Source organism: Lepeophtheirus salmonis, chromosome 12 (genome assembly GCF_016086655.4).
Source record: "Lepeophtheirus salmonis chromosome 12, UVic_Lsal_1.4, whole genome shotgun sequence".
Taxonomy (NCBI): Eukaryota; Metazoa; Arthropoda; class Copepoda; order Siphonostomatoida; family Caligidae; genus Lepeophtheirus; species Lepeophtheirus salmonis.
Window position 1 is genome coordinate 7,412,358 of NC_052142.2, and position 22,741 is coordinate 7,435,098.

General features: G+C 31.3%; 1 protein-coding gene across 14 annotated transcripts in view; it reads left to right on the plus strand.

Annotated features, from left to right (window-relative positions):
- Positions 1-22,741, plus strand: part of LOC121126656 (bestrophin-2a) — a 99,583-nt gene that overhangs the window by 73,424 nt on the left and 3,418 nt on the right. For 5 of the 14 annotated variants that reach the window (XM_040721959.2, XM_040721964.2, XM_040721963.2 and 2 more), the window contains 2 exons: positions 3,351-3,422; positions 12,607-12,709. In XM_040721959.2, coding sequence (XP_040577893.1) covers positions 3,351-3,422; positions 12,607-12,709 — 175 coding nt within the window. The other 9 variants (XM_040721960.2, XM_071892191.1, XR_005867047.2 and 6 more) reach the window with 8 other exon arrangements.

Consider the following 22,741-nt stretch of genomic DNA (forward strand, 5'->3'; position numbering starts at 1 on the left):
AGCAGGGTCATTAGTGTGATACAAAAGCCATGAATTGTTTTTCCACAATGCCTGACGCTATCTTCGCATTTCTTCTCGCAAGTGGCGCATAACTTCTGGATAATATTCTTTATTGACCGTACGAAGTCGATTGAAGTCCTGATGCACTACGGGCGGTAGTATAAAACGATAGTGATCAAAACTTTGACATCTTCCCGGCCGTTTTGGAAGAGTTTGTACCATTTATAATTTTATTTTACTCAGGACAGTTTCATGGTATGCCATTCTCAGCATTTCAAGTGTTTAAGATTATCTAATTTCAATTTTTTCACAAAAATTTGATAAAAATTCTTTGATCCATGTTTTCACAGTAGAAAATAGCGTAACACGGAAAATACTTCTAACCGTTATGCCTCTCACAAACCAACTAAACATATTATATAGAAAAACAGTAAATATATGTTCGTTGTAAGTGTAATAACATAAAATAAAAATAAAAATAGATCATGTCATATGTATGTTGTCTGCGGCATTTGTAAAGTCACCTTACATTTTGACTTTACCTCGTATATTCCTCGAAATGAACACAAAGTACTTCTTTTTAGGAACCCTTTTTGTTATGCACCAATCTTTCAATTTATTATATGTTCAAATTGCTTAGCCAATACACCAACCAAAATTCTATAAGCATGGCTTGGAATTATTAATGGTCTCCGATGATTTGTCCTGTCTCATCAACTTCTTTAGGAACCAAAGAGATTTTACCTTGTTTTAAAGCAGCAATAAACTTACTTTTTGTCTCAATATCGGCTCCAAATCTCAATCTCAAGGCATAAAGTGAATATCTTTTCTCTGATGCTATCTGAGTCAGATGTTTTATTATCTAAAATAGTGATTTATTTGGTCACCTTCTTTGATCTAGGAAACCCCTCTCTAGCGCAGCAACAATTCTTTGGTAACGCTCATGGAAATATCTGAGAATAGACTTTGATTCTGTATGCACTTCATTTTCAGTTACTATCTCCTTAATTCATCGAGTGGATAATTCATTATTTGTTGACAGAGTTTTCAATCTATAAATGTTTCCTTCGATCACAAGTCCCGCCCGCGCCCCCAATTTCTTCTCCAGAAATATCATAAATTTCTATAATGTTTAAAATTCCCCCCTTAATGCCTCAAATATACAAAGCTCCTGTCTTCATTATTTATTCCACTTTTTCCTTATACTAAAGCTCTGTATTCCTCTTCTTATTCATTAAAATAACAGTTGTATGTTACAAAACCCAAAAAGTAGAAATGAATTAAGAAATAAAAACATACACACACACCTGAACTAAAGTTTGTGCGTTTAACGAAGTTTCCCAACTGTCAGTGTACAATCCAAAATCTGTAAATGTTAGAAGCTTAAGAGGTAGAACCAGATTTTGCAAGTGTACATGTGATCAAGTCAGCTATTTTGACAATTTTCTTGGGTTCTTTTGGCTTTATATTGTTTCCAGCTGAGATTGCTTTCTGTGTCCAAATGATTTCATTGTTAGAGGGGAAATATACCTTATCTTAAGTCCCACCTTTGTATGTAAAGTTCCAAGATTATTATGGTATCGCAGTAAAATTAGATTTTCATTTGACAAGAATGGCATATATAACAATATAACTAATAATTTAGACCAGAAACAATAATTTTTGATTAATTCATAAAAAAATTTATAATTAACGAAAAATGTATATATATATGTATTATTATATCTAGTTATATATATTTTTTTTTCTGTTGCTAGCTCCTTTCTCTTAGAAAACACGATGCTCTTTTAGTTATTATTCAATTTTCTTTGTCCTTTATCTGTTAGTGAGGTAACACCGAGATAAGATCAATGAATGAGGGAGTTGCATTCTGATTAAAGTTGCAAAGGAGAAAAAAGATTTTCGTAAATTTCAGCGGAAACTTTGCTTTTAGAATTTTCAAATGAGAAGGTTATGTGATTTTGAAATGGTTCTTACATATTTTAAGACCAACAGTACTCTAATAATTAGATATTGAGCTTTTGAGTACATTGACAACTTTTTCCCCTTCAACCTCTTTTCCCACTCCACAAATATATGTTGATAGTCATAATTATAAAACTATTAAATTTTTTTACAAAATTTATTAAATTTTTTGGTAAACCCCTGATCAAAAAATTTAGAGGCCGTGGAAGGGCACAAAAAGGTATATTACGTATAATATTTTATCTATACTAATTCATTAAATTAAGTTATTAAGTTTCAGAAGCTATAAGGATTTTTTCCGTATATAAATTCGATTAATTCACACCCATAAAAAATGATAACTTATATAATGAATTATGTGGGTTTTTCGTTTGCTCACGGTTAACCAAAAACAAAAACGTGCTAATGATTCTTGGGAGTGTTTCACCTTTTTTAAACGTAAAAAACGAGGATTTTGGTGTTGTATGTGACAATGAATAAAATATGGATCCATCACTTGACTCCAGAATTAACCCAATCATCATCTCAGTGGACATCATCTGGTAAAACTCCCAAAAGTGTCCATAAGTACAGCAATTAGCTAGAATGGTCATCCTTTGGTATTTTGGGATGCGCATGCTATAATATTTATAGACTAGCTTGAAAAGTGAAAAATCATCAACAGTGAATGTTATATGGCGTTTTTAGGAGGTCTGTAGCAAAAAGTTTACCACTTAAAAAAAAGAAGTGACTTTTAACCAGGATAACTCACCGTGTCATAAGTCAATCAAAACAATGTCAAAAATAAATTATCTGAAATTCGAATTCCCTCCATATTCACCCTACTCTCCAGATTTCACTCCCAGCGACAATTGGCTGTTTGCAAAACTGAAAAAAGTGTTTGACAATCAGAAATTTCGGTTCAATTAAAAGATTATCGCTTATAGTAAATACTATTTTGAGGCAAAAGATAAAGCGTTTTATAAAATCGGTATTAAAATATTAAAGCGGTGGTGGAAGGATTTTGTTACTCTTGATTTAGGTCATATTGATAAAGAAAGCAAATTTTGTACAAAAAAAACTTATTTTCTTTGTTAAGCCTGTGACTATTCTGCTCATGTGTTAGATTGGCCCAGAAAGATACAATCACTTATGACTGTCTCTAAGTAATGTAGTTCTATATTTATATAATATTATTTTGAAAATATATTCAATTTGTATATTGTAAACAAAATTAATATTTTATTAGGACATTATGTATAGCTATTTTTACCTAACCATATCGATTATAATGAATGCATATTATGTACTTTAATCAATTAACAAATATTAAATTCTTATGCATGTATTGGATAATATATATTTACAACTAATGAAAAATTATGTCAATAATATTTTTTTAATAGAGTCAACATCTCAGTTGGTTACAAGCACTGGTCTAGGAATTGCGAATTCGGTACAAACTTCAGTCAATAGAAGTAAGATATATTCAAAACGATTTTATATATAAAATGCATATAAATCGTTTATATATTTTTGATGTGTTAAATTTATCTATATAAATTAGATCAAATATTACATAATATAATGATAGTTTTTGTTTAAACTTCTTCATTCATAATGTTGATATGTGTACATATAAAAAAAATCAATATAAATTGTTAGGAAGAATTATCTTACTAAAAATATAAATAGACATTGTAGTTTAAAATTAGACCGTCTAAGCAAGACCTTAGAAGAATAAAACTTTAAACCCCAATTAACTAATGAAAATATGTAGGGATGTGCTGATACACTGGGACATTTTTTAATGGGCTATAACTCCTGATTTTTTTAAAAATTTTACAGATTTTTTTAAATTACAAAACCTTGTCAAAGCAGGTCCAGAAGAGGACAGGCCAATACGACGTGTACAGGGTTTACCTTGGTCAAGTACTTCACAATCGATTTCTTGAGTAGACTTGAATCTCTAATTCCTTCTAAAAATAATATTCTATAGGGTTCAAATCGGGAGAGTAAGAGGGCCAAGTCTGTGGGCACCAAAAGTCGACATTTTCCTCCTTCAGCAAGTCGAGGTGCTTCTTGGCCTTGTGATCAAGGACTGAGTCCTGGTGGAAGGTGAACTGTTGCCCCCATCGCTGGCTTTCATCTACGTGATGACTTTGTCCTTCATCAGCTCGCAGTAATTGTCATGGCTGACTCTCTCTTTTAGTTTAAAGAAAACCCAACAACATGATCAAGACTGGAAACTTGGTTGCGTAGTCCATGGGGACCTTCTCCTTTGTATCAGCTAAGAAGCGGTCGCTTTGACTGTTGTATACTTTGTTTACAGTTTATTTCTTCACGTCACTGAAGAAAGTTACAGGACCACACTTATCCTTTAAGAGTTTCTATAATTTGGTGCTCCTTGTTGACTGGACTTCCTTTATTTTTGATGTCAGGATGTGCCTCTTCCATTATTTGTAGTAAACCAGCTTCAACTCGGTCTTTATTGCCCTGTGGACTGTCTGCATGCTACCTCCGTGGTTTTTTTTTGTGGGCATGGTCATTAGTCGCCTCAATCCATCTTTTGAGGCCCACAAGACAAGAGGAACTCCTCTTCTTGTCACTTCTTGTACTGTAGGCTTCTGTTCAAACTGGCCAGTTAGTTTCCACTTGTCGTAGATACTGTAGACCGTCGAATTGTGGTACGATAGCATCTTGACGATCGCAGGAGACTTGTGTCTCGCACAAATCATTTCAACAACGGCGGACCTTTTCCTCTGCTCAATGTTTGTATGTCTACCTATTTGAATGAAACTTTTTTTGCTTGAAATAAACTCCCAACATAGCCTACAGAGTGGGATACTTGTTTCCAGAGTTGGAGAAATGAACTAAAGGCCTCTGTGGGAGATTATTTCCAATGGAACGTCAAATGGTGATGTCCCATGTATGCACAATCTTCGTGTACATGTAGTTGTGTGTGTGTCAGAGATAAGAATGGCTTCTAGCCAACGACAAAAACGATCTATTATTGTAAAATGATGGAAGAACCCGTGAGAGGAGAGAAAGTAGCCTACTAGATCGACACGAATATCAAAGAAACGTGAAGTAGGAGTAGGATTCTGGATGGGTGTTGATCTAGTATGTCTACTTATGACATTTAATACATTAACTAAGCAAAAGTTTAATTTCTTTATTGAAATTTTTATTCCGAACAGAGATTTTGTTATAAATTTAACAGAAAAACGAGTTGATGTACGTGATAACAGGTGAATAATATAAATACTGGCGGTTTCAATTATTAAAGGACCACGAGCTCTAGAGTGGACCCCGAAATATCAAATATTAGCACATTTGGTTGTTCTGCATAACCAAAATCTAATGAAGATAATTTATGTTTGGATTTAGTTATGTGGTAGGAGGATATTTCATCTGGAGCTTTAGATTGGGCAAGGTTCAAAGACTGAAGGTAAATTGCAGGTAATGAAACCATATTAATCCTTGATAATGCATCTGCAATGGTATTATTTTTCCCAGAGATGTGTTGAATATCCTTAGTGTTTTCTGAAATATATAAAAAAGTGACGTCGTTGACGTGTAGACCAGAGATCCAAAACTTTAGCCAAAGCATATGTCAATGTTTTGTGATCCGTATAAACTGTGAATTGTCTACCTTTAACAATATTTCGAAAATGCCTTATAAATTAATGCCTTATGAAAAGAAGGATAAATAATTTCAAGTTTTTTTTTTTAGTTATTAAAACGCCCATAACCGCTATATCAGAAGTATCAAAAGAAGAAGCTGAAGCTACGTGGGGAGTAGGATATACAAGTAAGATAGCATTGGCTAATACTTACTTCACATGATTAAATCATTCTTTCTATTCCATAGTAGACACAATCTTTTAATTGATGAGAGATACTTGGCTCAGAAAAGCTTTTACTAGTTTTTGAAAAAAATATCGTAGAAGTTTAACCATACTACCTACAAACCGATGATTACATATTAAAACCCCTAAGAATTCGGAACATTTGCGAGATTATACAGAAAAGGATTAGTTTGAATTGTTTTGACTTTGTCGGCAAGAGGGGTGGCCCTGAATATTTTACATTATGACCGAGATAGTCAAAGTTTGTTGCCCAATTTAACATTTTGCTAGATTAATGGCTAATTCGTGTCTTTGAAGTTTGTAGAAAAGTATTGTCAAATGTTTTAGATATTATTTATTGGACGCACTTCTGATTAAGTTGTCGGCTAGATAAACGAACACAAAATCATGAGCATTTAAAACATGATCCATAAGTCTTTAGAACGCCTGTGCCCAATTTTTAAGACCAAAAGGCGTTTGCAAGAATTCGAAGTGCCAAAAGAGGTAATGATGGCTGTTTTTGGTATATCCTCAGGGTGTAATGGATTCTGATGATAACCTTGGAATTAATTTACTTTAAATAAATTTGAACAAGCCGCTATGTGGGTTATAAAATCCTGTAACTACAGGAGAGGATATTGATCTGCAACTATGACGTTAGTGAGTCGTCGAAAATCATTAAAAAGTCTCAACTTGCTATTAGTTTTTGGCAATGTAATTAGTTTTAGTAATGGGGATGCCAAAGTATTATTAGAACGTCATACGGGACATAGTCTTTTCTATTTGAAGATATTATTCTCTAGTTATATTATATATTTTAAGGAAAGCTGATGAGCCTTAGCGTATAAAGGAGGTCCAGTTGTTTCGATGCTGTGAACAATCACGGTTTTTTTTCTTTGTTGAAAACTTTGCTTGAATGTTATCAATATACTATGACAAAAGTTTTCCATAATCATTGTAAGCAATAGATATTAGTAAGTCCCCCTTTTTATATGTCCTAAGCCTAGTAAATATCGATAAAATACATAGAGGGGTCATACTGAGAAGGAGAAAGGGAGATTTTTTGACTTCGTGATAGCATGCGACAGAAAAAAGATAATTGTCGCAAACAATGGAAAACATAGTATTTCCTGCTATAAACTACACTAGTTTAATAGTATTAGTATACCCTTTGTAAAAATATCGGTTTTAAGAAAAAAAATTTAGGTCTTTCAGTCTATTAATCATCATCTCTACTGAATCAAACCAAATATTAAAACTAATTCTATAATTATTGATTCTTAAATTAAATTAAAGTAAGAATAATCGTTCCAAATTCATCATAAATATTTTAAAAGGCTAAATAAAATACTTTAGAAACTTATTGCCATCTCTAAACTGCTTTGATTATGGTAACTAATTATTATAATACAATAATGATTTAAGAAAAAATATTTCAAAGGAATAAGAGAACAGGAAAAAAAACTTGGAAAAGAATGGCAAAGCCCTTTAAATATAAAAAAACCACCCAAAAGAAAAATACAAAAGGGTACTTGCCACACAAGAATTAAACTGCGGAAATTTGATCTGAAATTATTAATTAAAATTATAGAGACAAGATATCAAAGCAAGAAACAATTCAAAGAAATTGACCAAAGTAGAAAGAAGACGTACCTTTTACTCAAGCCAGTTGCAAACCTACAATTCCAGTAAGGGTGCTTATTTGAGAATAATAATGATCTACAAAAAACTCAATCAGCTCTTAACGTTATTGTAACCGACTACTCCAAAAAAATGTATACAGAATAATTGTAAATAATGTGTAATTTTTTTTTTAGCCATCTTGCTATTTATTCTTCTAAACATAATATTTGGAACATAAGAGTTGGTAAATTTTTTGTAATAGGGTTAAAAACACTTACGAAGAAAACATAACATAAATAAAAACAATATGTAACACTCAATATATTTAACAGATTATTGGGTTGAGTTTGCATTTTCCTACGTTCTAACAAACTAATAAAGAAGAAATACATTAATAATGACATCGAGAAAACGAAACGTCAAAAAAGGAAAAAGGAAAATAAAACCGATAGATCTGATAGGCAAGCTACCACACGACTGAAGAGAAGAGAGGATCTCAATCCAGTTCTCATAAATAATTATTTATAAATTTCACAGTTCAGAACAGTTGAAGCACCCTCAATGGAACAAATCGCAGAAGATTTACATGTTTGGGTAGTATATCGACATTCTATGCAGTAAATTTGTTTATAGGGTTGAGTTCAAACTTAAGGTCAAATTTCGTAACCTTCTTAAATTTATTTTCACTTGTGTTGTTTTATAAGATGTCCTTGTTATGCTTATTGAACATTGCAGATATTGTGACTGCTGATACTCAGTTCTTATAATCCTGATTTAGTATTGATGACTGAAAAACATATTAATAAAAAAGAGGTTATTTATGCAATCAAAAACTGACAAAAGGAACAAATAAGCTGGTATATCAGAAATAGGTTTTGAAATTAATCAAATGTTTGAGGGCGAGTTAACAGTTATTAAAAAAAAATCTTTGACCATATACTTTTACAAAGACTCATTCCTCCATTTGTGTTTGATGACCTACTCATAACTATTCCAAAAGAGGACAAAGACCCCGGATATATCAAAAACTTGAGACCAATCACCGTACAGAGCACAATTGATAAAATATTCTCTCACGTGTTCACCGATAGGCTGAAATCGACAATTCCCAAAATAATTATGAAGACTCAGAAAAGTTTATTGAAAGGGTGTGGGATGGACGACTTTAATGTTAATTGGCAAACAGCTTGCCAAAAAAGTAACGACTGCACTATTATTTCTCTCAATTTTGAAAAAGCATTTGATTCAATATCACAACAACACCTGATTAAAACACTAAAAAATGAGGTGCTTAGAAATTTTATAATCCGAGCAATGGTGTCAATGATGGTGATAAAAAACTCAATACAGTATGGGTAAAAATTTAAGAACTTTCCAGGAGTCAAGAATACATACGGAAGGTGATCTGATAGTGACTTTGCTATTCATAACTGCAGTTGATTCTCTTGTCAATCAAATATAAAATACAAATTTATCGATAAAAAGCCAATCTAGGGATGGTATTTCTGTATATACCTACGCAGACAATACATCTGTTATAATCAATGGAAACACTGTGTTAAAAATAGCATCATTCATATACCTCAATAGAGTTCTATTTCAATCATCCTTTGGGACAACATCCAGGCCTACCTTTTTAATTAAGAGAAGTCGAGCATAATCACAATAATCCATAAATCGTAAAAATATATCGATCAATCGTCCAAATAAGGATAAGGGTACTTGTTGTATTCATTGGAAATACAGCATGAGATGCAACAAGAACGCAATTCTATCTAAAATATCTCAGCGTACTAGTTTCATAAAGAAGCTTGGATTTTATAAATGGGATGGAATTGATCTATGGAACTCCAACGTGATTTCTGAATGTCAACATATTTTTCATTTACGTCAAACTGAATTCTATCAAAATTTATGCAAGGAGGAGGACAAAATTATTCTATGATTCCATAATCTCAGTACGATATGCAACATATCGATGAAGATAATAATGTATCCGAAGAGATAGGGAGGTTTAGGAATTATTCGTTTTTGAGACATTTGGAAAGCTATGCTAGCCGAGTAGTGGGTGAAATGCTTAAAAAGTAAGCCCTTATGGAATTACAGTGTCATAAATACACACTAAAAATAGAGATCTGACGTCAAGGCATCAAGTCGATTTTGCAAAAACAAAGTACAGTTAGTTATATAAGTAAACTAATTGCTAATAAACAGGTAACGTTATAATTGCTTGAACTATCTTGGGGCATAAATGCACTTCTAGTTGATGCATTTACAGAAGTGAATCCTTCGCTTTTGAGAAATGGTGTGGAAGTTCTTGGAGACCTGAGGGGATTACATCCCAATCTTTGTTCTACAGTTACTTTTGTGTGGTTGCAGAGGAAAACCCATTTGAAGCTACCTTCTTTAAGTAATATCTCATTCAGGAGGGAGGTAAGAGACATAAGTGTGAAGTTGATTCGAAGATTATGGTTGCATTCGTCAGTTGGTGTAGTAAAGTCTTTACTAAATTGTAGGAGCCTTGATGTCTCCACTCCTCATTATTTGTATGAGCTATACAAATCGTATCCTTACTCGATCTGACAAATGGTTCAAGTATCGAGTAGTGACAGGAACACTGGAGGTACCAGGATACCTATCAGATAACCCTAATGGTTATTTCTGCAACTCAGAAAGAGAAACGGATTCACACTTCCTGTAGGAGTGCCCAATTCTCCAAGAAAATATCGAACATGAAGTTTTAACAATCAATGAAATGTAACTTCAAAAGTGAAAAATAATAGGATTAACATTTTCCTCTATTCAGTGCCTTACCTTTAGGAAGAAAATTTCACTTCTTTTATGAAGCAATGCGAAGGAAAGTTTTCTTTAACTAATAAAGAATCCTTTTCCTAGACCAGCAGTAAAATTGATGCATTATTTAAATTATTTAATAGTATACAAATAGTGATTCATGAACATCTAAAGTTTGCCAACTAGTACATCAGAAAATTATGTCCATAAATATATTTATATATGCTTTAATCCTTACAACTTTGACGTTAGTTATATTAAAGTCTGTTTGAATCAATATGATTTACATTTATGAACACACTGGGTTTAAGCTGACTTAAGATTCAGGCGATAATAAAAGCCTATAATGGTCGAATTATAGTTAGTACAACTAAAATATTTAATACTATTGTAAGTAAGAGTAATATTTACAAGTTAATAATATTAAGATTTGTAAAAAAACCCGTAAAAGTGTAAAAAAATACTCTGAAATGCAAATAATATAAATATGTCATGTAAGAAAGTAATTAACTATAATTTGCTTGAGTTCAGCTTCATTCCTCTGGCGTATTGAGGTATAGAATTTCAGAGACTAGCAGATCTATAATAGAAATATGCTTTAAAATGTCTTTATTTGGCTTTGGGAGGTAGATGGTGTTTTGATCCTAAAGGTTCGTTTCGTTGAACAGGTAGCCTAAAGGCTACCTCTTCAAAAAAAAAAAACAATGTTGTTCATAATCTAGAGTGTGAGAAATATGTTAGTTCTTTTTTTTAAAATTCTATGGAGTATCATCACATTTTTAATGGCACGTCTTTGCAATAGAGCGATGAAGCAAATTATTTTGCTTCACGATTTAATGTCGTTGTTGATTTTAGAAAAAAATGGCAAAATTCTTTAAAAGTGATATAATACCATTTCCGTTCATTTGAGTATCATTTATTTCAGCAAGGATTATCTTAGCGACATTTATTTGAACAAGTATTCATAAGGGAAAGCTTCATTTCAATATATTAATATGGTAAATATTATGAAATAAATTAAGTCATTATTGGACGTAGTTATTAAACGTAATTACACATCACACACCAGAGCGGTGTTCAAAATCAAATTAGAGAAGTCTGGAAGGAGAAACTGAGGTTCTTATCGGATTTTGTCTTATCTCCGTAATCTTATTTGGAGGGATGAATTTACAAAACATGTTGAGTGGGATGGCAAACAAACACTTCAATCTACGTTTCATCTTAGAGTAAGATATTTAAAAAATGAGGTTCATTCTCCTATCATTTTCGATGTCCAATCTTATGACAGTAAATCTTTAGTTCATGCGACATTTTTGACTTGATTCAAGACTATATTACTTGTATTTTGTTCTTTTTAGGAGAAAGCTCCACGGTTGTTGGGACGGATCTTTGGGTTGCTCATTTATCAATCTCCTAGCTTTAATGAATGTAGAAATATTCATAATCCTTACAAAATAGACTATCAATTCTCCATATCGAAAGCTCTTTTGTATTTTGCATATCAAAACTCTACTCGCTAATTTTCTATTAAGTATTATTTACTATGATACGAATGACGAAATAAATATGCCTTTAAAAAATTTTGAATGTAAATTTCATTAATTAGCATATTTTTAAGTTAACTGTCCTGTTGTTTTTTTTAAATTATATTTTAAGTGTGTCATAGGAATAAAGCATTTGTGTATGTGCCACCAAAATACACTGCCAGATAATTTATTGATCTTTGGTGATTATGACTAATTACAGAGGGGCAGATAAATTTAGCTGCATTACATAATTACTCAAAGGAAGCAAATCTTCGAAGTTGTAAATCTAGAAATGTCAATTCATAATTTCAATGAATATTAAGCCAAGCTATGAGAACCATAATAAATGAATTATAGACTCTTTCAACGATTTGATACAATGACATTTGAATATGTAACTACATTTGTAAAAACGGCTTTCAGTGATATTTATCAAAGAATAGGACTATTACAACTCTATATATTCATTTATTTCAATTAAGAGTGAGAATCCGGCTCCAACGTCATTAATTTGTGAAACAAATATGAATGTGAATAACTTTGTCAATCATTAATTCCATCAATTAAATAATTTATTCAATAAAAGTAAATACATATTTAATGACAACAGAAAAGGCTCTAAAAAAGTTATTCAACACTTATGTAATTATCCAATTTGGTTATTTGCGGTACGTATGGTTTTGAACAACTCTATGGGAAAGTTTCAGGCCCTCTACGACTTCGAATGCCCTATCTTTCTCTTAACTGTATTTTATATTAAATTTTTGGCATTTGTTGAACAGCTTTTTTTTAGTGGTGAATCTATGGGATGGATTCACCACTCAAAAATATTTTTTTCAATACTTAATTTATTCCTTTTTTTTAAATAGAGAGATCAATTGGAGATTTAGGATCATCACAGGTTTTTCATCCAGGAGCGTGGAGGAATGGTGGTCATTTATCAAAAAATAACAACACAACAACTACTCGTCGGTAACAAAAAATTTATGAAATATAAGTTTGAATGATATGAGTAACACATTTTTTCTACATAAATGAAATCAATTTCTTTTGAAAAACTATTTTTTTAAATTATGTCAATTTCAATTAATCAATATAAACATTATAGCTAACAAGCAGGAAATAAATTTGAACAATAAAATAACAAAAATGGAAAAATATTCCAATTATTATTATTTTTTTTTTTATTCAAACTCGTTTAGAGATGTAAGTGTAAGTCACTTTGATATCAAAATAATGTATCTTCTCAGTAAAAATAAACTAACTGATCTTTAATATTTATAGATTTAAAAAAATAGGAAACACTACATTTTATTTAAATTTTTGAATTCTAAACACTTAAATTAAAATAACGATCATTTTTAAAATTTTTGAATAAGGACACTTTACTCAAAATTATTAGTCAAGAAAGGTTGTAATTGGTCAAATGAATGTTTTTTAGTATCAGTTGAATAATAATGTACAAAAACATGATACGCTGTAACATGATTAATGTGACTCAAACATTAGATAAAATTAATTGGAAATTGGATATTATTGACGTTTATAGTTTATAACCTAGTGAATCAGATTAGTTAACTAATGGATTGTTCATTCAATAAAACGTGCCCCCTCCCACACCCTAAGTATTGATATTTTATTATTTTTGTCCTTCTTTTGCCGTAGGGTTCCACTATTTCCAATGAGTGCTCTGAATCCTTTTACTTCAACTTCTGTTCCAGTATTTTACAATTAGATTTCTTTTAACATTTCAGAGGAATATTAAAGACAATCAATGCAACATATTTTTTTCGAGGATGAGGTGAGACTCATAGATTTATATCTTATTTCTAAGCCTAGAATGAGTATAAATGTCGATCCTCAATTCTAGTCTACTATGAATTTATATATTTTATAATATATCCACTACAAATAGTCAGTGTAACTTCTTCTATTTGACATACTAGTGATTACTTTATACTTATATGTTCTCGTTTTGAGAATTAAAAAATAATGATAATAGCTTTGCCAAATAAAAAACTTTCTTTAGGTAGTTACTACAAAAGTCTTGCCCTCTTCCAATGTCATATTTTTTACAATCATGTACAATTTACATGGCATTTAGGCAGGATTTACTTCGACGTCGATCTACAATTCTGCTCTGATTCAAACAAGAACTTATGCTAACATCTTCCAAAAAGTAATCAACGTTACATTCCATCTTCAAAGAGCAAACGCACTTGTTGATTACTTTATATTCAGATGTCAGACTAAGAATAGAGGATTTAAAAATTTAATCCTTTTTTGGTCAAAAACAATGATGGAAACTTTTCGATGTTAAGTGGAAGTTGAAAAGAATAGAAAATATTAGTATTTTTGATAACAGGAAGTTATTTTTTTGCAATGGTAAAGAGTCAATGAATGGAGCCCAAGGGGTGGTTTAAACGGTTTTGAGAAATTGTAATTCATTACTCACAAAAGAATCCTAATGATGCAGTCCCTTAGTGGAAATACAAGGAGGATAAGGACGTTTGGAGAGATGGAACATCTAAATTGTAGAAATAATGAGTGACCTCCCACTATACTGTAGATAGTCCCTTTTGATGGTGGTCTTTTAGTGGAAATATGGAGGAGCCAAGTTACAATTCCAAGATTGCTTAGGTCTTGGCCCTACCAAACATGGATGTAACAAGTCGAGGGTGAAGATTCAAGATTACGCTTTTTCTAAGAAACTGATATATGATAGAAATGAGAAGAGTAGTTCATGAATATAAGGAGTTCTAATAAATAAATAAGAACAAATTGTAAGCATGGATATCCTTAAAGATGGGAAAGAGTTTATAGCATTGTATTCTGTCATAGTAGACCAAGAAATCAATAAGGTGGAGGACTTCTTCTCGAAAAAAAACAACAATACACCCCAAGATTTTTCGTACATTATTTTGAAGAAGTTTCTCTGTGTATAGTTCTACAGACATTTCCTCTTAAAAAAGCTTAGAACCCCCTGCGAAGGACAAAACTCAGTGTAAAGAACATACTAATCTAGTATTCTCAGTTGATAACGTTGAAGAATCGTCTCTGACAAAAACTCCTCCTCCAAATCTTTCTTCTGAAAATAACTTCGAAAACCCTCTGAAATATCAAACTCATTACACCCAGGACAAAATATAGACTTAACTCCTGACTCTAGGGTGTACCCAAGGATACATTCTCCATGCCCATAAAGGACGCCTACACAAGGGGGTACAAGGGGTGGATACCAACTTTCCTTGATAAAAGATGTCATTAGGCAACCTCTGAGGCAAACTAAGGATAAACTTATGTTAAGAAAATAACTTCCCGACTCATGTTGGCAAATGTATTATCACTGGAGATCTGAATATTACGTACATACCAGAGAAAGATGCAAATGGATACAGAGGGTCGAATAATAAAATCAAAGGAACAAAATTGATTGAAGTCATCAGGGGAAAAAAAACACTTTTGTAATTTACGTCTGATATCGAACAAAACTCTCCCTAAAATTACATTTAGCAGGGAAAAAAAGTTAGTTATAGAGATTTATGACCAACTTTGCTTTATTCTTGCTACACTTTGTTTGTCTAACTTTTTGGAAGAATTCAACATTCTGTCTTCATTCATCTCTGATCATTGCACATCAATTTCTGCTTTCAGGAATCCATGTAAACTAAGAAGCTCGTTACAGAGACTAAATGTGTCTCTCCTGGACTCACAACGAAGTATCTTAAACTATAAGTGAAAATAAATTAAAGTTAGAATCTGGAAATATGTCATCGTCGGAAATGTTAAAAAACATCAAGTCAAGTAGAAACAAATGGAGCTCTGGCAATGAAAAACTACCTGTTAAAAGTCGCTACTGTATGATAATAACCTTACGTTGTTTCTGGCAGGATACGAGGAGGAAATGTTACTGTCCATGAAAGCCTCGTTCGAGACCATTAATAATTTTCATGATCTATAATCATATATAATAAATTTAATTTTTTTTTTTTTTTGCAAATTGTCATTGTGAGTTGAGAGGTTCTTTAGACATATTAGAGATCACTCGCTCAGTTGTTCTACTTGGCATTGGGGTTTCTGCAGATTTTTGGAAACTACGAGAATAAATGAGATAAAAATTATTGAATCACTACAAAAAAAAGTGTTCGAATTTTTAATAACATCTCTTTAATTCGTAACAAAAGGTTGAAGGCATGATATATTAATATACGTACCCCCTAGAATTTTCCATTTACTAAGATATACACCCTTTTTTAGTCAAATAAATCAATAAATAATTGAGATAAGAGATGCTCAAGTATGAGTAACTCAAAACTATATATTACACAAACCATAGTAGAAGCTTCTATTTGGGGTTGGGGCCTTGGCTTCCCTCATATTAAAAGACTATGGAAGTCCTTGAACTTCTTTTGGATTAAAAGGATTCAGAGGGAAGTCAAATTTCATAGAAATATATAAATGTATGTAAATTAGTGCTTCTAAAAAGATATTTTAATGACTTTCAATAATAATGATCATAAATTATATTTTATAAATTGATTTTATGTCATTTAGTTTAAGATATATGAAATACATAATAATAATAATAAAAAAGAATTCATCAAATCAAATATATAAACGTTGTTTCTCGGAGTAAAATATATTATATTCCTCTCATTTCCGAGTATACTAGTCATTTATGTATTTCCTAAGATGTAGAATCAATTTTGGCACTTCACTATTATACAGCAGCTTTACTGTGGTCTGTCTATTTTGCAATGGTGTAGTTCTACAAGCAAGTAATGTATTTCTATTTTCCCGTGCCTTCTGAACAAGATTTTTAATATGTCCACAATCCCAATCAATCTTCTATAGTTGTGGACTACTATTGAATAGTACTTTTGATACAACGTTAATAGATCGGTTGCAACTCTCGTCCATGATCGTTCAGGCAACTTACTCCTAATTAGAGGCATTTTATTCTTTATCCTGTATTCTTCACATTTTAAGCATGATTCTATAAGTTGTTCAATTTGGTTTTCAACTCCTGACCAAAATACAATAGACTTTGTCCTCATTTCACCTTAACAGTTCCTAAATGTCTGACGTGTAGTTTATAGATAATTTCACATCTCAATTTTATAGTGATTACTATTCTTTTTTTTACAAAACGATGCCATCTAAGATATATATATATATATATCCTCCTTTTAGCTAAAGTATGGACCTACCAAATTTTCTACACTCGTTATGAACTTTGGTCAACCTTCGTAAACGTAATTGATAACTTCAGAAAGTATAAGATCATTCCTTGTATATAAATCCATATCACACAACGGATATATCTTTCCCTCCTCAAATGCGAATTGAAAAAGATATGAAACATCAAAAGAGCCCAAGCGTTCATATATACAAGTTTGAATCTTTTGATTAAAGGTACAGCTATAGATTACTGTTACAAACTGAGCCCTACGTCATTATTACTAAAAATAAATAAAAAGGCGAGAATACATCCTTCATCTGTCTTAATCGATTAACTCAAGCATCCCTTATAATAATTTTGGTTTTTGAATTAATTTTTCGTCCCTTGATCGATTTTTCATTTATGTATCGTTGATTTTTTTTTTCAGATATGCTCCGACTAAGGAAATTTTCTTTGTGTTTGTTGTTTCCTAGAATATAATTGATGGAAACGTCATACCTTTTCAAATCACTATAGTCTCAATGACATGTCTACCAAAGAATATGTTATTTTTTTATTTGTTTACGGTCAAGTTTTATTTAAAATCTCTTTCCCAATATATATTCAGCGAAGTCATTGCAAGCCTAAAAAACTGTCATAGTTTCTTTTTTTCGATAGTGGCTTAATTAATCTCAGATTTAGTTAAAGTTTTACTAGCGTATGTTATACATCTCCATGTTCATTTTTTTTCTTTGAGATAAAACGGCACCCAGACGATTTGACGAAGCATTAACATTAATCTTTCATTCATGGTATCTTTTAAGGTTTTTGATATTGAATATTTTTTAGAATTTCATCAAAATACTTCGTTGTACTTCTCCCCCATTTAAAAATCATAATTATTCCTAAGTGATTCCTTTAACCAATTCGTTTTGACGTGATGTGTTAAATGATTCGTGCCAATTTGTTTATCATCCCCAAATAGGACCTTACTTCATTGACATTTCCCGGTACTACTTTTTTTAGATCTTCAATCCTTCTTGTATCAGGGAGTACACATTTCTTATCTCTTGTACTGTTAAGAATCATTTTGCCTTGTTTACCTTGATATTATTTTGTCTCATAATATTAATGACCTTCCCCAAAGGCTTGTCATGTTTTTCTTATGTCCCACGTGTTATCATAATGTCATCTATATGAACCTGTATACTCTTAACAAAATCTAACATCTCACAGGGCAGGAATACATCTGTACCCCTGAAGATACTAAAAGGAAGACGATTCAATATATATCTCCCAAATGGTGTGATGAATTTTCTAATTTTTCTACTATTATGATTTAATTTAATGTTATGGAAGCACAAAATAGAGTCTGACAGGAGGATATATGAATTTTAGGAACTAAGATATATTTAATCTTGATAGTCGACACAGAGTTTTACCCCTTCAGCCTTTTGGACTACCACCATAAGAGAGCCTCATTTAGTTGGTTCAAACTCTAAAAAAATAATATCATACAATTATAATTTCTATATTTGCTGTTTTATTTTACAATTACTGTGACTTTACTACTTAAATTTGTGTCGTTGTTGGGCAAAAAGAAAAAAAATTTAAAGTCACTAAAAAAATATTTATTAAATGGACTCTTTTTTAAAAGAAATGCATTTTCAAAAAGATATATACGTCTCAGATCGATCACAATTTAATAATCTTGAAACTATATTTACAAAGCATAATATCTTGCTACAATGCATGGAATGATAGTTTAAAATCCGGGCTTACATGGACTTAATCAATTAGGTATTTGACTTGGAAATAAGATGATGCTGAATTTCATAAGTTTTTAAATAAGTTTATTCTTTCTAAGTGACACGAAGTATATTTTACTAATACAAACAAAAATAATAAAAGTTGGATCTTATATAGTTGCAAATATCCAGTTTTACTTAGCTGTTTTTTCTTCTTATAAAAAAAAAAGAGAATGTAGTTTATTATTAATATTGACATGTAGGTGTACGTGTGAGTGTACATGGGTATGATGATAATAAAGACGTTCACCCTTTTTAAAATTGTGTCCTCGCAATTTATTTTGATGAGCTTGTTTACCATTCTGGATCTCTTGATCCATGTTTCTAAATATAAAAAAATGTTAATTCATAATTCCAATCCCCCTTTTACTTTTCTTAGTTTAACTGGTAACCTGTATATAGAGGCTACTCCTTCATCCACAACAGGATTAAGAAATGGGGATACTAGAGGTGCTGCAACCCAATGAAGTAGTTTCTTGCCCTGCTCGATAATAATTTTTGTGTTAATACTCCACACAGAGCTTGTTGCGTTCCATTAATCCATCTCATTATTTCGTTCTTAACTGATTGAAATTAACACATGCGTTCTCTACATTCTCTATTTGGCGCATCCTGTTGTAAGTCCGTCTTCCTTACTCTCTACGTTGGCTAATATGAGTATGGGTTTTTGAAGAACTCTCATCTTCATGTCTAAGCCCGTGACTGTCTTGAGAATGTCCAGTTCATAATGGCTACCTTCTATACAACTGAACGGCGTTCAATGGACGGAACATATATATATATATATATATATTGAACGCTAAAATGGAGATTTTAGCATTCTATTCCAATAGTCCTTAGAAGAAAGTAAAGAAATAAAAGTTTATGTAATTTTCTTTACTATTTGAAATATGATTCAAAGGGCTGATAAAGCAAAACAACACTTGGGAGACCTTATTTGTGGCAGTGGCAAAGGGGGCTGAGGGGCAGTTTTTGAAAGCTCTTATCAAACATGAAAGTTTCTAGTACTCTACCTGTTAATTATGATGAAAAAATCGATACGCAGAATTTGTCTGGTTAAATATAATGTCAAGGACTCTTTCGTTGTGGAGTACGAGCTTTTATCTCACAATACTTAAATTACTATTTCTTATTTTACATTATTTTGCTTTCTTAATTTATCTACTATCCATGTATAGATAGTTTGATTATTTACAGATAAGATATTTATTTTATTTAATTCTTGTTACAAACAAAAATTTTCAATAAACTATGCTTTCTTTCGTTTTGAAAACGTATTAGTTGATTAGGTATTTCTATAAAATTGTATAAATCATCAAGGGATTTAACTTTTGAAGAGTACGAGCGGGTAGTTGGATCTAGAAATATATAAATATGACTAACTTATCATTATCAACCATTTTTAATTAATGTTAAAGTCAGCTATTTTCTTTTTGATTTTGAGTTATATATCTTCAGTCAATCCATCATTTTTTGGGATTTCTCATCAAAAAGGATGTTTTTCACCATATCAAGTTACAAAATTGGTAGTTTATACTCCTCCAGATAATATTGGAACTAATTGACTATTCCTTTTTATTATGAATTATTTCATTATCATTTTCCTTTTATTTTATTTTTCTAACTATATAATTACATGATTATTGTACAATAGTAAATTTCGAACAGATAATATAAAAAAGAAAACAAGGTGGTTAATATGTCATGTGGCAAAATCTCATAGGGGCAAAATTACCAGGGGCGAAAATGTAGGACTTAAAGTTACTTAAAACAATTTTGTTACAATTTTCATTCTTTTTTCCCCATAAACAATTGATAATACACTATAAAAAGCTAATACGGTAAAAATTTAATAATATTTGTGTGGAGATACAATATCTTCACAAAGATAATATTTAGACATGAAAATTGTGTATATTTGGGCATGTTGAAAACAATCAATTTAGTAACTATGACAACTTGAAATTTTTTTAGGAGGAAAGTAGGTTAGCGTTCATGACGTTTTGTTAGATCAGCTACAATCAGTTGTGACCAAAAATAAGGGTGAGAAGGAATTGAATGAATCAATTTCGCAGAAATACACCAATGTCGATCCTCAATTTTACTTTGAGTCTTATAAGGACTTACAATTATATCTCTACAACAAATCTTCAAGGTTACTCTCTGTCTTTTATGAGTACAAACTTATGTTCAACCATGTTTTGAACATAGTTGAATTTATCTAGTAATGGAAGATCACTACTCATCAATTGAATAACAATGACAACTGCAAAGGAAAAGGAAATTCCTTTTTCAGATTACCAATACCAACTATCAGGCCAGGTAAAAAGTACGAACGATTTACATCACTGCTTATCTTCTTTATTGTTTTATTGTTCTTTGCTATACCTAAGGCGGATCAACACATTTATCGAGCGTGTACTTATTTAGATGAATATAAATATGAAGCCTTCTTAGTTGATTAAAGGAAGTCATCGAGAGAGCAAGTCTTCTCCCGATATCGTATTAATATTGTGTATGTTCAAACATAACTTACTGTCTCTTTATATTAATTCTTTTACGATAACATTGCTCATATTTTTCCAGTAACTCTTTCTTTCTTCCTTACAAAGGCGCCAAGAAAGATTTGCCACCACTCGAGTGAATAATTGTTTTTATAAAAAAATCACTTAGTCTTCTAATCAGAGAGTAACCCCTTGAAGCGAATGAGTTAGTAATATAAATGGACTCTTTTGGAATTAAAAAATTCATTTGTTATTTGGTAAAAACATTGAGTCCACGCTTTAGTTCTCTAACATATAAAATAAAAAAACGACCCAAAATCTAAGAATGTTTATCTAATAAGTTACCTCAACATTACCCCTTAAATTAATTCTGACTTAGTAAATTTTGAAATATATTAAAAGAAATTCATATTTTCCAATGTAAGTCAACTTAAGTTTTACTATATAATAAGATTTATTAACAAATGTATAATGTAAGAATTCCCATGAACTATTTATGCATATCTGTATGTAATGGATAGTTGAATCTGGTTTGCAGCTTTTATGGCTCAGCTTGTCTTCTACTTTTTTCCAATGAAAAACTCACAAATAATAAGGAATCGGAAACGAAAATGAAATGTCTACAATTACAGAAATAATACAGCTTCACAAATGGATTCAGTGTCATAGATATGAGTTGTTTGTTATTCGTGTTTATTAGTGACACATAAGTATTAAAATCAATAAAAAAGTGTTCTAAGATTATTAGGAGACGAAATATAGAAGATTTTTGTAGGATAATAAGTCTATCTTTTCTTCACTGTACATTTCATTCACGTATTATTCATTTTTATTAAACATATCTTAAGTTCTTATAGAAGTATACAATTATTCCATATAAGATCTAGAGCAAGGGATATGTATTTGAACCAATGGATGATGAAATAACCCACTTGGATGCTAAAAGACATCTGCGCAATGAACGATAATTCCATGAAATGAGATGCTATCAAACAAGTAAGGCACAAAAAAAATTCTAATGTCAGATTTCATATTTTCCTTTATTTCCTATGTTATAAACAGATATGAATTCAATGGAACTATGAGTGGACTCAGATCCAAATATCCACATGTTCTGCAACAAGGATACATCCAGACCATCCATATTGTCATAGACTTAGTTAATTTGATGCATAGATCACTATTCTGACTAAAGATTATCACATGAACTATTTAAAAAAAAAAGTACTAGATCAATTTATTTCTTCTTCCTTCACCCCCTCAAAAGTAATTTGAATGTAGCAGGTTTCGTGGCAATTTTTATTATATCTTGTTCAGATATTGTTCGTCAGATACAGTATAAAGGTAAACTATAAAGTAGTGGTGCTTAACTTGGGTTCGATCGAAACCCAGGGGTTCAGTGAGACACTCTCAGGGTTCGTCAAGGTCCCTCAATCCACAGACGCCACTGTCGATTTGATTTCATTGAGAGTGTACCGCATCAGCATTACAAAACTGCGATTCAACTTGTGGCTGTAGTGATTGCATGTCA